Raw genomic sequence first — 17,312 nt, 5'->3', positions numbered from 1 at the left:
CATTATTTAGTGGTGTGGTATGAACTGTAGTGCATAGCAGCAAAAGTAAGAATAATAACATTAACTGATGGCATGCTGAGAAATTACGTATTTTGGTATGGCACAGGCTGGCTGATTGGCTACAGTGAAAGGTCATGCTGTACAAGGATTTTAGGTGAACTGTCTTGCAGTTTATGGATTTGCTTTCTAACAGACCTGAACATTCCCATCACTCCCTGTTCATAAAAAACATAATAACTGACCCGCAATTAGAGTACCAAATAAGGTTAAACATTCCCTTTTCAAAGAATGTGATGCTAACTTTGACTATCATCATTTGAATAAACTTTTGAAAAATTAATAATATAAATAACAATAACAATCCTGAACACTGATCACTGTCAGCAATCTCCTGCCAGTGTTAGACAGAAATTAAGGTTCACAAATATTCTTAAATTGTGATGCATTCCCCTTTTAAAATGATTATATTTATTATCTCTTTCACCTCTTTATCCAGCAAATGCTAGAGTGCATGTATTCTGCATAACACTCAGCCCTGTATAACACAAATTGTGCTTAACATAACACTGAATTCTGTCATTGACTGAACAAATATAAAGGGAGTGGATCCCTGGTCTACTGAGGAGTGTGCCTCAGTGCAAAGGCTGCTGCACCATAGGAGAATCTGATTTCCGTCCCATGGACAATGAGGCCCATCACTCAGAGTCTGCCATGTGGTGCAATGGATCATAATTACACCCAGACAGCAAATCGGGGCTCCAGGGACGAGTGGCGATGCACAGGAAGCGGAGGTCACTTGACCAAACACAAGCCATGCAGGCCTCTGGGAAGAAAGCAGCAGCTATACATCATGCCAGAGGCCATCCATCATCCAGACCGCTCGAATTTGAGGCAGTCTCTTTGAGATTTGCAGCAGCCACCGGCCCTTGAGGGACTAGGTGGTGACAGAGCGTCTTACACATACACTATATACCTCTCACAGACAGGACACTTGATACACAGGTCAGAAATGTCAGAAGGGCAAACTGTCACACACATTTAATTGAGATGATTTTTGCTCATATTATTTTGTTAGCATGGCCAGGCAATAACAAGATGGTGTAACTGTAAAAATGTAACCTAAACTTGAAACTTAAACTAACATAGTACATTAACACCAAAAAGACGTTTTTTTATTTTCCCTCTGGCACAAGGAAAGATACTGGTCTTTTTGGTTGAGAGACACCCATGTCTTAATATTGTCTGTAGCAATGATCCATTGGTAACATATGCAGACTGAGCCCAACACAACAAATTGTCTCATGCAATCAGGAAGAATCAGGCAGTGGCTACAGACGTGTAGCCTAGTTCTGCAATAACTTGAGTATCTTTGGATCAATGGAAATGAATGCATTAGTCAAAGCAATTTCTGATGTTCCCATAAAGCTGGAATCCAGAAGATATCCTCCTACATGCCAAAATTGAAGGTGATAGTGTATTTTAAATCAGTCATTTTTAATTTCTAATAATGTTTCAGCACTGATGTCTAGCTTCTATTTGTGGCAACAATATTGTGAGTGTTTCTCTTTCTGCCACAAAAAGGATTTTGCTGAAGCCAGGAACTCTAAATGCTTTACGTTTGTGCTGGTTCAACAGCAGCCATTTTTCTGACTTGTGTTGTGAAACAACGCTGCGGATTTCCTGCAAAATGAATATGAAACCTCATAAGCTATTATGATCAATTCAAAACAGAATGTGAACCTCAATATACTCATCATGGTATGAGTCATATATAACAGAATATCCGCACCAAAAAAATCTTTGTAAAATTAAAGTGAACCAGAAGCAAAATCTTTTCACTGCAAGAAATGACTTAAAGTAATATTGTTAAAAAAATAAAATTATTTAAATTGTTAAAATTAGTGTTAAAATAGTTAAAATTATTCTTGGCCTTACCCAATGCTGATGAAAATCTCTTATTACAACCATTTTACAAATAATACATTTTAATGGAAAAACCCAAAACCTATAGAAGATGCTGAGAAGAAATACTAACTATACTATACTATACTATACTATCCAGGTCCCTATGCTGGACTGCAAAGCCTGGCCCCTCCCTAAACATTTTAATTAGTTATTAATGTACACCGATTAGCCAAAACATTAAAACTAGTTTTATATGTAGATATTTTGCGGCTGAAACAGGGTTATTTATTTTTAGAGATATCTCCGATCCTTATTGAGTAGATAAAAGGTTGTGGTGCATTTGAGTTGTTGAATGGTCAAATGCATGCTTGTCCCTGATGAAATGATGGTGGGATGGGTGAATGGAGAGCAGGAATCAAGTGTTTTAGCTGTCATAGTGATGCCGGACCACCATATGGTTCCGCCTCTCCAACAAATACGCTGTAGTTTCACCTTCACCACTTATGTATCGTTAAATGCTGGCACTGCCTAAACATAATAAACACTTACAGACCTCTCTGGACCTCAAGGAAGCCCTTAAGCTGTATTTTTCAACATGCCTGCAGTCTTCTAATTTCCTGAGAAAGGCTACAAGCAATTACCCTTAGCTCCTAGTTATACAAACAGCAGTAAGTGCTGCTTCAAAAGCAATACTGTAAAATGGTGAGTTCTAAGGTAGTTCTGTTTCAAGAGCCAGAATTACAGGCTAAGGCACCACATACAGTATACAGTAGCTGCCATAGACACTGATAGGAGGCTTGCAATTGCCTCTAATCATCTCATCATTTCCAATGATGAAGATTTAGTCACATCTTTCAAGATTTGGGAAGCCAGCCTTTTCATCCCGGTAAGGCATAAATAGGACAGGCAAGAGCTTACCTCTCATTGAAATGCCGCATTGTTTAGCCAGGGACACAGCACATAGCAAGAGATGACAGCTTTAAATTATGTCTCTGAATGTTCTGCCCGGCAGGAAGAAGTGAATGCATGTGCCCTTGTATTGTATGACGCCTGTTGCAGGTGGACAGGCGGTGTAGATTAATTTGTGCCACTAGAAGCGGAAGGTTCTTAGCACATGCGGTACAGTATAGCTTGAGCAGCGGGCTGGAAAAGAAAAGAGAGCAGAGAAAACACAGAAGCACTCCTGACTACATGCCCTTCAATATGCACTGCAAAAGATAAAGGTGAGGAAATTATACATAAATGGATTCACCTGAACTTCCAGTAATGCAGCCCATTTTTACGCTTGCAAAGGTCTCGGGAAGAAAATAGGCCTCCCATGCTGACATAACTTTTTCTTAACAGCATCAGCTCCAGTACTGATATTGAATAATTCAGTGCATAATAGTCTACCATTTTGGACATACAGTCTCCTAGCAACATTGCTAGACTTTGTGATCAGGTTGGTACTATGTCAAAGAGAAGCCTGCTTTTGCAAGGACATTGGCATATAAAGTCCCGGAGTAAAGCCTATAGTTTAAGTATGTCTCCTAATCTTTAGCATATTCATTAATGTTATCGATTTATGTCTCCGCCATTAGAACGTTACTTTTTCCAAACATTTTATTCCAGATCCTTAAGGTATGCTTGCAGGGTCGAACACTCAAAATAACTCATGGCAAGAAAGAATGATGACCTTCAGTATGACATCTAGGTGGAGAAATATTCAGCTCGCTCTTTTTTATTTTATTTCGTCTTTATCTGACCAAAATAGAAGAATTAATCAAATCCAAACAATGAAAGCCAGTAGGCTATGAGCCAAATAAAATGCACACACTACCAACGGAGAACAATGAACAAGCAGCAAAATAATGATGTATGTGCATAATATATAAAAATTCACTAATTGTGACTCAGACCATCCACTGCACTTGCATTTTGATACTGGCATGCTTGCCCACACTTTGAAGGTGAGAGATTGTAAATGTCAGTGGCTTGTCACTCAGGCTCAGTCCCACATGAGCAGTAAGTTGGACCCTGCTAAAAGGGAAGACACAGGACAGAAGAGACATTAGTATCCTGTCTGACTCACTTAGTGTCTGACTGTCAATCTCTGGATATGTTTGAGGTACCACTTTACGCATTTTCAAATTTCTATTCAGTGCCTGATCATCTCCATTCAATACCTTACTGCTGGATGTTGATTGGTTCTCCTCCTTTAATAGCAGTTTAATGTCTTCCATTCGGCTGTGGCTTCAAAATTGCTTCCCCCATTTTCAGCAGGGTTAAGTTAAAATGGAAAAGAAATTATGTCTTAGATTGAAGGATCAGATGTGAATGAAAATGTCTTTCTTCCAATCACTACAGAAATAAAAACTTAAACCGTTGAAAAACATAATTTCATATATCAGAAATCCTGATATATAGATATTTATATAACTATATATGTAGATGGCTACATTTTAAAAACAAACACACAACAACACTACAGTTGATGTCTAATCTAAACTGATCTAGCTTTTGACTCTTTCACATTTTAATTTCTGTGGCGTTTATTTCATTTCAGTGAATAGATCATTTCATTGATATTAGCACCTTTATCTGATGATTCTGAGACTCCACTGTTCACTGAATTGAAAATATTTGTCACATTAATTTCTCAGTGCGGAACTTGATAGCACAAAAATATCTAAGGATCCTTTCTCCCAAAGAGAAACATTTCAGTTACAGAAGACTGTTTTTTTTTACCTCAAAATTCAGTTATAGAGAATTAAATGGTAGAGTTACACCAGGGGTAGAGATGTCTCCACCACCTGACATCAGTGATATGTATATGGTCGACGGCAGCCATCCAAATCTGGTATAGATACCAGCAGAGCATTTTCACTCTGCAAATGTCAACACACCAGTTCAGAACCAAATGGCCACTAGGATTTTGTATTAGTCTAAATAAATTTCACTTTGGAGAGGAATATGTTCCTCTGGACACCGATGCAGTGCAGTACCCTGGGGTTTAAATAAAGGCGCTCCAAATACACCAATGACTTCCATCTGCTCAATGAGTTATGGTTATAAATTCAGCAATTAGATGCATAGTTAATTACTGCTATTTATCAGTTTATAGCTGTGGTACTCATGAGTTTGGTGGTAAAGACCACCAAGCTGTCAAGTGCTGGCAGCAAGTCAAGAACATTTTATCTCTCAGCTCTTCTTCTCTTCAGCGCAGTGACTTGTGCAGTGACAGAGCTGAAGAATTTATTAAGTGTCTGGTAAAGTCAACATGATATATGTTTTCACACTTATTTTCAAACTTTACCCATTTTCTTTGTGATTAAAGACCTCAGCATTCTAAGGGATGAAGTGTCAGGTCAAAAAATATATTCTTGCAGTGGTTGAGTTTGCCAAGAGAATGTCTGAAATAATTAGAAACAGCCACTTGAGGTATCGTCTGGACAGGGACAAGCTCACGTGCAGAATGCGATGACCATGAAGTGGAACTGGACAGCTTGGCTGCAGCTCTCAGGAAGTAAAGTGGCCTCCTGGTTGGAGGTAGGATCTGGAGATTCAAGGATCATTAGAAATGGACCTTAGTGTGTGAATTTAGCTGCAGAGAAAATGGGGAACAGTACAACAGTCTCAGAGCACCTCGGTCAATAAAATCTGCCGCAAATAGGAATTTGGTTCTTGGCATAATGCTTTCTAACTCTACGCCAATTAAGATACACAGATATACTTTGGATGGATTCACAGCAAGGGCAACTTCTAGAAAGTTAAAGGGCTATTTAGTAATCTTTCACTGCGCTGATCAGTGCAAGAAGGAAGTGTAACTACAGCCTCCTACACAAGTGTCTGTTACCACCCCCACCCATGTCAACCTTCCCATCTGTTTGGCCACTAATTGATATGGACAGTGAAGTTGCATTTTCACACATTAGAGATAAGCTAATGACAATAGAAATGCAAGAGATGCAAAATACTGTTGTCATAAAACTGCTTTGTCATATGGCCTTCAAAATAAAGCTTTTTAAGTTTTGCTGAAGAAATATGACACACACATTCTCTCTCTCATACTACTCTCTCCACCAATGAGCAGCCGAAACACAAGTACGCCACACAGTGGGAGGGTTTTGAAATTCTAACAGGTGGGCAGGTGTCATTCCAAATCTGACAGTAATCAGACGTGATTACCAGCCATAAATCTCAGCACATGGCAAAACAATCACAACTGATCATCAATCATATGTGCAAGGCATACAGTGTGTATCTTTCCTATTTTATGCATTCAAAAAAGGTTCAGTGTAATGCTCAAGAGTATTTACTCAGGATACATGCACCACCAGACTAATCTTTCAACATTAAAACATGGTTTTGGAGCTCATTCGGCCTAGTCTACTATATATCTGTGGAAGAATAAGATTGAAGCATGCTCTAAATTTGTGTTTGACCTGTGAGATATAGATTTTAAGTTTGCCAGATTTTTTGTTTGTTTTTGGGATAGAGAGGAGGGAAGGGCATGCAGAAAAGTTCCCTTGTCACGTAAGACACAAGGACATTGTGGTTATATCGAATGATCTTTGGGGCTATGGTCTTAGCCCCTGCATCTCTTGTCTAGTTGGAAACAGGAGTTTGCAGAACTAAAAGCATAATAGCAAGGGAAAGTCAAAGACAACAGAAATGAACAGGTAACAGGTAAATGATCTTTCCAACAGTTTCCCACTAAGAGAGGCCAAGAGGAAGGACCATTTACACCCCTTTGAAATCCCTCAGATGTCGTGGACTGCTGTAGAGTACATCCTAAATCTTAATTTCCCCCTCATTCACCCATTCACATACACAAAAAGACACACACACACACAAACACACACAGACACAGACACACACACACACACACACACACACACACACACACACACACACACACACACACACACACCAGCGTCAGGGGCAGCAACTCTCCTTTGGCAGGGACAATATGCACTGAGCAGCTCTGAGCACAGCAGGAGGCTTTGGCCACCTGCGTATGTGGAGAGGAGATAAAGAGACAAATCCAACATTGAAATTGGTGATAGACACTACATTTTCTTTTCCCACTCCAAGGATTTTAGCAATTTGTTTTTAAGGTTTACTCCGTGCTTAGGTATGAGGCGTGGCATGAAACAAAATAAATCAAAGTTTCCCATTGCTGTGGGTGTTAAAACTGATTCACTTTTATGGTAGGTCCCGCACAGGAAGAGAAAAATGCTTTTATCGTTCCCCCGGCCATGAAAAGACTTATGCAAAATGTAAACAATATTTGAGCCTACCTTTGAGCCTTGTTACAAGGGCCCACTGCTGTGCAGTGTTCATTAGAGTGGAAATAATATGTGCAAACAAAGAGAGGCACCCAAGCAGCATACTCTGCTGTGTCTTTTCATCTCAGAATTGCAAATGAATGCTGCCTCCTCACCTGGTCCCTGCAGGCAGTGTCCCAGTGCCTCCAATCGGTGCTTTATTGACAGCAAGCATCAGCAGAAAACTGGGCGTGCTAATAGCCGAGGATGATGCCTGATAAACACATTCTCCCCTCTAACTGCACCCCCACATATTATTCCTGCCTGGCAGGGTGGCATCCAACCAAGGTCAAAATGCAGAGTTGCGTGGTGAACAGAGCTGCCTATGCAAAAACTGGCATACAGGTATATTTAAGAGTCCGTTCTGACTCAGTTTGGCTATTCTGCATCTGCTTTGTAATTTTAAAAGGAGCCTCTTTGTCCATATTGGAACAGGATCTTGTTGGAGGAGATATGTGGTCCATTAATATGTTGAGAAGAATAAACAATTTCATCCAAAGTCCAGATAAATGTAAAGGATATGAGGAAACAACATACTCAGATACTCTACTCAATAAGCAAATGGACCGTACAGTTATGCTAATCTTACGGGCATTCTACATTATTGCGTAGGGGTGCCCTGTCCATGGAAGAGCAGCATTAGATTTCCAGTGCGGGAAATATCTGTGGCCGAACCCTTCTGTCTAAATAACAGGGAGGGTGGCACCGTAAACACAGACTTGCTTGGCTTTGTCGAGCTAATGACTTCCTGCTCCAGTGGCTTGTGAAACAGTGTTAGAGCCAAAATAAGTAAAATCGGGAGCAGAATTTAATCTGTCACTCAATGGAAATCCTTTAAGCAGAAACATACAACCACCCAGAGGGTGCACGAAAGTGAAGTGAAATTGCAGCAAAAGCTCCCTGGCAGAGAGTGAAGTACCAGAACAGGTTGTGTATAGGAATGAGGATTACAGATTGGTTGGATAAATAGAGGATTCTTTAAAGCAAAACACACTGAGTGTGAATGTCAACCAAGGTGGTAATCTAAAACCATCAATCCCTTTGAATCTAGGTAAGCCTCACCTATTTAGACTAGAGACTGATGTGGGAAGGAAGGCTGCGCTTGCTCTCGGTTTTTGATCTTCCTGAATTTGCCCCAAGCTTGGTTTTGAAGTGTGTAGCTGTGTCATATTAACAACCCAAGCGTTGCAAGGTAGCGTGAGCAATGTTCAGTCTGCCTTTCGAACTACTCAGAATTAATCATTTCTATGAATTGTTTGTTTCCTCTGTAGTCTTTCGGGAAAACTGGAAGGGTATGATGAAAAGCTACTCTGGGGTAGATGAGCTAAAATTAATCAAAAACATCAATGGCTTGTTTTGCTAAAACTGTCCTGCCTCTTTTCTAACCTCTTTTTCTCCAGCTGTTTACTGATGGTGATGAATTTGAAACAAAACTGCACCCAAATCATACCTCTATGCAATTATAGCAAGCCCAACATTGATTCTGTAAACAAACAGCTGAATTTATTTACTAAAAAAGTCCGAAATCACTCATATTACAAATGGTGATCTGTTCAATAATGAAAATAGACAAGCCTTTTCAAAAGATGAAGTGTACAAACTTTCCAAGCATAATGTCTAATATCAGCTACTCAAACTTAGAGGCAATGAAACTAACAATGTTTTTTTCGTTTAACAAGCATATTCTGAATCACTGACATCAAAGTTTCCTGTGTTCCACATTAATATTCATGTCTGAAGAAAAGAAAATACTGAGAAAATAAGACATGAAATGCAGATTAGCCTCTTCTGAGAAGATATGCAAATATCACGGCAGACATTTCCAGCTTTTCTTTGCACATGACCATGACAGTCCACATGCACATATACTGTATATGCTTCCTTATTCAAATCTACTTAGACATTATTATCATTCTGTAAGGCTAAATATAGAAAGACACAACCAGTTGCATATGTGTCTGGACAGCAACATGCTGACAGTCTAACTGTTCTTGCCACCTCTGGTCTTAAATTACATACAGGTAATTCCATTATAATAGCAGACAGGCTTTAATTTAAAGTGGTTTTTTGGCAGTATTTTATGAGGTAATAAAGAGCACACAAGGTGGGTAAATGAATAAAATAAACCAGAACCTCAAGTGAGATTTGAGCATTTTGACACTGGTGATTCCCTAACAGGTTGAGTATATAAAAAATTTATTTTGCATAATGCCTCTGCATAAAAAAGTCAGCATATCCACTCTTTATCACGATATGATGTTGAGGGATGCTCACTGACAGTCTTGAACAAATGACCACTACAGGTCCCAATTCCAACTTTGCTCACATGCAAAAAATCACCAGTATAATAAATATCTGGTCCCCATATGTTAATTTTTGTCACCGTGAAGTAGGAAGACCATGGTGTACTGAAAATTATGTAATTATTTTACTGCTTGAACCAATATCACCAAAGATTTCTTCAATTTAAGACAATCTGCACCGTACACCCAAAAAAAAATCTGCAACTGAACCAATTAAATTGGATGCCATTATACTATACATGTATATCCAAGTTGAGAATATTATTCTTCAGGATACGATGTTTGAAGGAGCTTTAATTTCCCAAATACAGTAAAAATCCAGTGTTTGTGCATCTTTAAAAAACACCATACGTTTGTGCATCTGCAAGGTCTAAAAAGCTCAACAGAAAGCAAACAGCAAACAAATAGATTCCCTTCGAACCTTCAGAAATGTGACACAAGCGGACAAAAGCATGACTGAGCCTCAAAAGAGCCAAACCAAACACATTCCATCATGCATTCCTCTTAAAGATAAGAATAAACAGCAATATAACATCAATCTTATCTCAATAAAATACTTCTCTGACTAACTTTAGAAAATCTTATTTCATTTGATTATCATGCTCATGTAAAGGCTTTGATCCACATATAATATCAAATATCTATGCAGACTATATATACACTCTTAAATCAAATTTAGCTTTAAATCTATTTCTCAGCATTTCAAAGAAATAAAGGAGGTCAACCTTAGACATCTAACATTTTGGTTATAGAAATCTATTTTTCAAATTTATTTTACTTTCATGTCAGCAATCATGACCTGGCATCACTCTGCTACAGTGATGGATATCTCAACGTGGAACAAGAGCCACATATAAACTTACAGCAACATAATTAATTGAAAATGGGTTAATTCCTACCACCACATTAGTCCACATTAATGGGGAAAAGATAAGAACAGTCTTAATAGTTGGCCAGACCTAGGAGAAGTCCAGCCAGAGCAGGCTTATCTAAATCCTCTTGGCAGAGCTATCTGGATAGTCAGAGGAGAGCGTAGAGGATTGCTTAAATTTGCCTGAAAAGCAGCTCTTATAAATACAGCAGCAGCAGGAGGTTCCTCTGGTGGTGCTCAACTTTACTGTTCTGTACTGACTGACTTTTTCAATATGTTGTGTTCAATAAAAAAGAAAAAGAAAAAGCACACTCTAGCCATGGAAGCAAAATAAGTTCATGATGTGAATGGGTGCGCTATTGTAAGTGAAGTAAGACAAAGTGGCCAGGATAAACTATTCAAAACAGTGTTCGTTATGTGACTCTTTTCTGTCCTTGGTGGGTGGGAAGTGGTGATAAGGTTGGAGGGAAAGAATAATGTCCTTCCTGTGTGTTTGGTGTCCTTGAAAGCACAAGGTTGGCTGACTTTGGGTTACGATGCGCTCTCTTCCAATAAGCCTTCGCTGCCGCTCTGCCTCAGCAAATGCCTGCTGGAGTCTCTGTCCACCTCATCCTCTTCATCGGGTCTGCCAACACTCAGGTGTCTCCGGTACACGGGAGGGCTATAACGGTCAACAGACATACAGACACACAATTATTTCATTACTTGGCTACTTACTATAAAAACCGAACTGACAGGTATAATAATGAAAAAAGGTTATTGTACAAATATGGCATGGGAAACCACAAGCAATTTAGGCTGCAAAATTACACTCTTCCCCAGGCAGCAAATAAAACATCCCCTCAGCTGTGCATGGCAAATGGACGTTTGCATCGTTATCATGATTGCTTCCTAATTTTTATTTCGAATTAGTATATGAGAAAAATGCATCACAAATACTCTTGGTCCATGATCCCAGATGAAACAGTTTTACCGGGCTTAACCCACATACTGTAGTAGTAAGTAGTATATGCAGTTAGTTAGTGCAGTCAAGGGTCAGAGAGAGCAAGGGATTAACTCGGCAGTGATGAGCTCAATATTACGGCACATATTACTGTGGTCTGTACTGTACCTTGCTTCTACCTACCACACCCACTAAAAGGTTATTTGAAACTGTGGCTTTTACATCCTTAGCCTTTGTTGTGGAGATTTAATATATCCAGACTGCCACTTTAATTCATACCCAGAGGACATCAAGCAAAAAAACAACTTAAACATGTCCTTTAGCATCCACATGTTCTGTAGCAACAAGAACTACGTCATGTGATGTACAAATATCCACAATCTGAAACCTATGTATTATAAAGTATTAGATATTTGGAAAAGTTTGAAGTACTCTGCATCTAACCCCTCTCATGCAAACTGCTACATGTCTTCCTTTTGGACGGCTGTGATATTTTTGATTTGATGTCACAAGATGTTGGCAGTATGAGATGAAAATCAAAATTTACAATCAACTACATTTATACGTGAGAATAAGGTATGGCCGTAATAATTAATGTAAGGGGTGATTTTAAATTTTAAAATGTAAAAAAAATAAATCAGCTCTTTGTTTAAAAAATGTATGTAAAAGATACAGAAAACCGCCAACCAGCAAAGCATGTAAGCAACATATAGAAAAAATAAGGTACTTTAATAACGCTAGGTTATTTGTGTAACCTTCGTTCTCTGAGTAGCAGGACATATCATTATGTGAAACAGCACTTTTAGCAAACTGCTAGTATGAGAGCTCTATAGTGGTGACACAGGTGAAATTTTGAAAACAGAGTAAACACCGGCACTTATTATTTAATCTAGCAATTATTACATTATCTTGTGAAAGCAATTATTAGAGGCAAAACCTGGCAAATGAGTGGAGAAAGAGGACGACAATGCCCCCCATCCGTAGGGCACGAGGAGTCACTGAATGGTTTGATGAATATGAAAATGATGTGAATCATATACTATGGCCTTCACAGTCACCAGATCTCAACCCAGTTGAACACCTGTGGGAGATTCTGTACCAACGTGTTAGACAGCATTCTCCACCACCGTCATCAACACACCAAGTGAGGGAATGTCTTTAGGAAGAACGGTGTTCATCCCTCCAGTAGAGTTCCAGAGACCTGTAGGATCAATGCCAAGGAGCACCTAAGCTCTCTGGTGGCTCGTGGTTTTTCCGTTAATTTGTTACCTGTCTGTATGAGCTAGAATGATGTTCAGCCAATTAAACCTACCTTAACTCACTTTCCAGTGATTAACCCAAGAGCCAGTGTTGAACTTGAGAGGCATATTCATATTCAAGGACAAACACCAAGCTGCTGTCTAGCATTTTTTAAAATCACACAGGAAGAAGAGCTGCTCAAACTGTCAGTAAAATTACTCTGAAAATAGATAGCTTTTGAAGCTGAGAGCTAATTGCATCATAATTAAAATGCTAAAAAGTGTCAAGTCACACCTCTTTAAACTCTTCTCAGTTAACATGTTGAGGCAAAAATTGGTGTAATTTTGTTTTTGTCTCGTTGCCAACATCTGTTGTAGAACAGCCACAGCCAGACACCTCTCTCTTAACACTATGTATAGTGCTTATGACAACATCAAACAGAACAGAAGAATCACTCAGTTTGGAGAGATGTAATCCATCTTTACAAAGAAGAAACAGAAAAGTAACACTGCTTTACAACACTAGCATTTACGATGACAAGTAATTACAATAATGGATTACTGTATACCTCCTATGCAAGAATTGTATCAGTTGTTTATAATAGAATTTGGAAATAAAACGGAAGTGACTGGAGTGTGTTAGTAAGGCAGACTAGGGACAGGCAGCAGTATACTATAATAAATTGGTGATTTTTTTTTTTTTATGAAGACAAATGTTGGCAAGAACAAAGGGAAAAAATTAGTGGCATGCTCTTATTGGCAAGTGTGACCCCTGAAAAACATAGCTATGGCTTATCTAGTATGGGTCAACATTGGTGTATCGCAAGGATTATCGTACACAGTGTCAGTAAACACTGAACACTCACACACAGCAAACTAAGTTAGTACATAAAGTGAAAGATCCCGAATCATCTTCAGTCATGCTTATCACAGCAAGCATCACCTCCTACTGTTGGTATCAGTCACTGTCAGGCCTGTAGAGATACTTCATCACCAAGCTATCCATCTTCTTCTGCTTCTTCTTGGATTTCTTCTTGCTAGACGGCCCACGACCTGCAAGCTCCTTCTCATCATCATCAGATGGGTGTTTCGGGCCCCTTTTAACACTGCTGGAGCTGCGGTAAGAGATGGTTGAGTCGGAGGAGGAGGAGGAGGAGGAGGAAGAGGAGGAGGAGGATTCCGATGACTCTGAGGAGGAAGAGGAGTCCTCTGACTCACTTTTCTTCTTATCAGATCTCTTCTTGGACTTCTTGCCCTTCTTCCTCCTCAAACTCTTTCTGCTGTGATCATCATCTGAGGAGGAGGAGTCTGATGGAGAGACTTTACTCCTTTTATCTTTGCGACTGCGGGAGCTGCTGGTACTCAGGGTACTGGACGGCCGATTGCTGTAGTCTAGAGCAGAGCCTGATGCGGAGCGCAGCAGGCTGGATGTACTGCAGCCAAGCCCCTCTTCTTCTCCCTTCTTCCTACTGTCCTCACTCCCTGGCATCTTCTTCCCATCCTCTTCCTCGCCACTAGACTCATCAAGTTTGCTGCGCTTGAATTTAATGGGTTTGAAGCTCAGCACTTCATTGATCGCAGCCTCCAAGTCAGGATCTAAGTAGTTGCGGTGGGTGACTGATTTAATATCAGATGTATCTGCCAGGTTGCTGTCTGAGGAGCGTGGCTGAGCCGGGGTAGAAAAGCTGCGACTCAGGGAGCGGGGACTGTAAGATGAAGTTCCTCCTTCCCCGAAAGCTGCCCCCTTGCCATCATCATCATCATCATATACATGCAGGCCAAATTCACTGAGGCCACAGCTGCGGGCAAGGGACAAGCGGGAGCTACTACGTCTGTCTTCCTTCCAAGAATTGCTACGAAGCAGCGATCGGGGGCTAGAACGGCTCACACTACTGATAGTCGACTTATTGTCATCATCCATGTCCAACATGCCCCTCCTGGTGGACATCCTGCTGGGAGCCACAGATGACACCATGGACTCCTTATCAAATTCAGGGCTGCTGCGAGAGGTCCAGCGGGACTCCAGACCTTTCCTCGCTCTACTGGTGGCCTCAGAATAGGCCAAGGAGATGACAGATCCTTTGTCGTCTAAGTCTTCCTCTGCCTGGCTCTTCTTCCAATCCTCCTGGAGCTCTCCAGACTTAGACTTGGCTTTACGAACTGATGCATGGTCGGGTGTGTCAGGCTGTTCTTTGAGAGTGCTAAACAGGGAGCTCTCATCGCCTGTCCCCCCTATGGAATCTTTCAGATTGGAACGCTTCCTGTAGCTTAGGGAACTCATGACAGACACTGATCTGCTCTGCTCTACTTCTTTCCCATCTTTACCGTAGTCATTCATTTTCTCCTTCCCGTCTTTCACCTCCCTGGCATCTGCATTTGCTGGATATCTGAAGGGTTATGTAATACAATAGAACAATAGAAAACCAATAGAACACACAAAAAAAAAAAAAAAAATCTGAATCTCCACCTGCTTAAAAAAATTTTGTGCAATATCCACAGTTGATATGCAGTAACTCATTAAATTTGTCTTTGGGATCAGTCAAGAGTGAGGGAACATATACAATACCTCTGGCTATTGATGTTTTGTACAGTATACACTGTGGAAAGAGAGGCAATCAACCAGTGAGAAGATCTATGTGGCAGAGGCGTCATTTAGCAGGCGTGCCAACTGGCTAGGGGCCACTTCAATAAATTTGACAGCAGCCTTTTCCCCATTCTGCCTCCTGTCATTAGACAGATTACTGGGAGAGAGGGATGACACCTAATCACATGAAATACCCATCCTTCTGTTGCAAACTGCCCCGGGTAATCCTGGGCCTTTCTAGGGCTGGAAACGTTGGTAGTTTTATCACTACGTTACCACAGGGATATACATGGTAATCTGTCATGATGCAAAGGGAGGTGACCACTAACCTGGTACTCTTCAGGCTTCCCTCATCTGACAGGGTCTTGGTGGAGCCTTTGTTCTTGGAGAGCCAAGACTTAACTCCATCCACACGGTCCTCCACCTCTGAATCTGTTTCCGTCTCATCCCCACTGTGAAGAAACGAAATCAGCTAGACGCATCTGAGACTCCAACACAGCAAAGTAAAAATATTCACCTTAACAAGTCATTTTTACATCTTCAATAGAAAAAAATCTTTCAATCGAGTGAGAGAATTCCCCTTTTTAATACAAATCAATTTATTTTAAGAATTGTCCAAAATCCTCACTCAGTTTCTTAATTTTATCAAAATACACTGCTTTAATCTGCCTTGTGCAACAATTCAGAATGATCTTCAGACAAGAAATTACACCAAATGACTTGTTACGAGAGTATTTTTTGTAGTGTAACATCACAGTCACTGCACAAACAATAATTAGTTTTCACATCTCAGAACCTTTTTGTTAGTAATTGTATTAATTCTCTTATAATAACTACGGTCAGTATGATGCAAAGCAATCCAGGCAGGCTACAGGTAAGCATGATTATGTGAAGCAATAATATCTACATATTCAAAAATGTTTTTCAACAGATGTAGATGAGTGAAGCAAATGCATTATCTTGGCAGAATGTAGATCAAGCTCTTGGAGGCATAATTAACTTGTTTGGCTGGTTCTAGGCTGCCAGCATCTGTGTGGCATGTCACCTGCTCCCGGTGATTGTTATTGGAGCAGAGCCATGAGACAGCGCCGTGGTCCTATGCTTGACAAAACAATCAATATACAGAGACATACGGATCGCGGTGAAAAAGCACGGTAGGTCCCGCCTGCATAAGGTCACTCCTCATTCATTTGTTTCAAATCTGTTGAAATTTATGATTTATGTACCCCATTGCACTACAAGGTTTATGTGACAGGATAGGTGGGGGAGAGGAGGGTAGAGTAGCACAATCTCTAAATCAATACTGCCATCGTGCTCGAAATTCAATTCACGTAAACAGTTTTAAAACCGCACAGAGGCACATATGTTCTGAAGATAAAAACTACATCTGACGTGTGTTGCTGTGGTAAAATGATATTCTCCAGTATATAGTTTGGGTTTCAGAACAAGAAAACGTATTGCATATTACTATTACTGATGGCAGGGCTGTTGAAGATGACCTGAAAATTTCGATTCTTCTTCATTTATGGCAGACTTTGAGTTTTATCTTTACCATTCTTCACTACTTCCAGTAACTTTCAAAGAGCCACGCTTCATCAATCTAATAATGTAAAAATATATGTGTTGTAGATCACCGAATTGTAGATACAGTATATTTCATCTAATGTCTACAGAGAGCTGAGGATCATTAACACTGAGAAACGATGCAGGTACGAGATCTTGCTTCATGGACAAGTTTATCTATCTAAACGTTAGACCATGTCGCAAGGCACAAGGAGGTGGGAGATGACAGCCAGACTGCTGAGCTCTATCATTTGTCCACATTCCACTTATCCATCTATGTACGTCTCCCAGTGAACAGTGTACAATTTCTTTTGTCACCAAGCTTTCTGTCACACATTCAGCCATGTTTCCTCAGATAATACAGTGTCCTGTCTCCTTTTTTTTTTTTTTTTTTACACAATAAAGGTGGTGGCATTGCTGGCGCTGTATGAGTGTTGTAAAGAATTGAGCACACACAGAAACAAGTCTCAGATTCTTGGACTAAGTAATACTAAAGCTTACTAAGAGCATTTCCATATTTTGGCCATAAGGTTGATGACTTTCTCATCATCAACCTTATGGCCAGGCTTTCTGAGGGGAAGGTAATGATAATTACA

At 40.1% G+C, this 17,312-nt stretch overlaps 1 protein-coding gene across 6 annotated transcripts in view; it reads right to left on the bottom strand.

Annotated features, from left to right (window-relative positions):
* Positions 1-8,726: 8,726 nt before the first annotated feature.
* LOC120802421 (unconventional myosin-XVIIIa-like) overlaps positions 8,727-17,312 on the bottom strand; it is a 65,645-nt gene continuing 57,059 nt past the window's right edge. For 3 of the 6 annotated variants that reach the window (XM_040150217.1, XM_040150216.1, XM_040150218.1), the window contains 2 exons: positions 15,483-15,605; positions 13,528-14,956 (listed from right to left, as the gene is read on the bottom strand). In XM_040150217.1, the coding sequence (XP_040006151.1) occupies positions 13,528-14,956; positions 15,483-15,605 (1,552 nt within the window). Of the gene's footprint in view, positions 11,050-13,512; positions 14,957-15,482; positions 15,606-17,312 lie in introns of those variants that run through there. The other 3 variants (XM_040150214.1, XM_040150215.1, XM_040150219.1) reach the window with 2 other exon arrangements.

Source organism: Xiphias gladius, chromosome 17 (genome assembly GCF_016859285.1).
Source record: "Xiphias gladius isolate SHS-SW01 ecotype Sanya breed wild chromosome 17, ASM1685928v1, whole genome shotgun sequence".
Taxonomy (NCBI): domain Eukaryota; kingdom Metazoa; phylum Chordata; class Actinopteri; order Istiophoriformes; family Xiphiidae; genus Xiphias; species Xiphias gladius.
The sequence above is the reverse complement of the archived record's forward strand: the minus strand, read 5'-3'. Positions and strand labels throughout refer to the sequence as shown.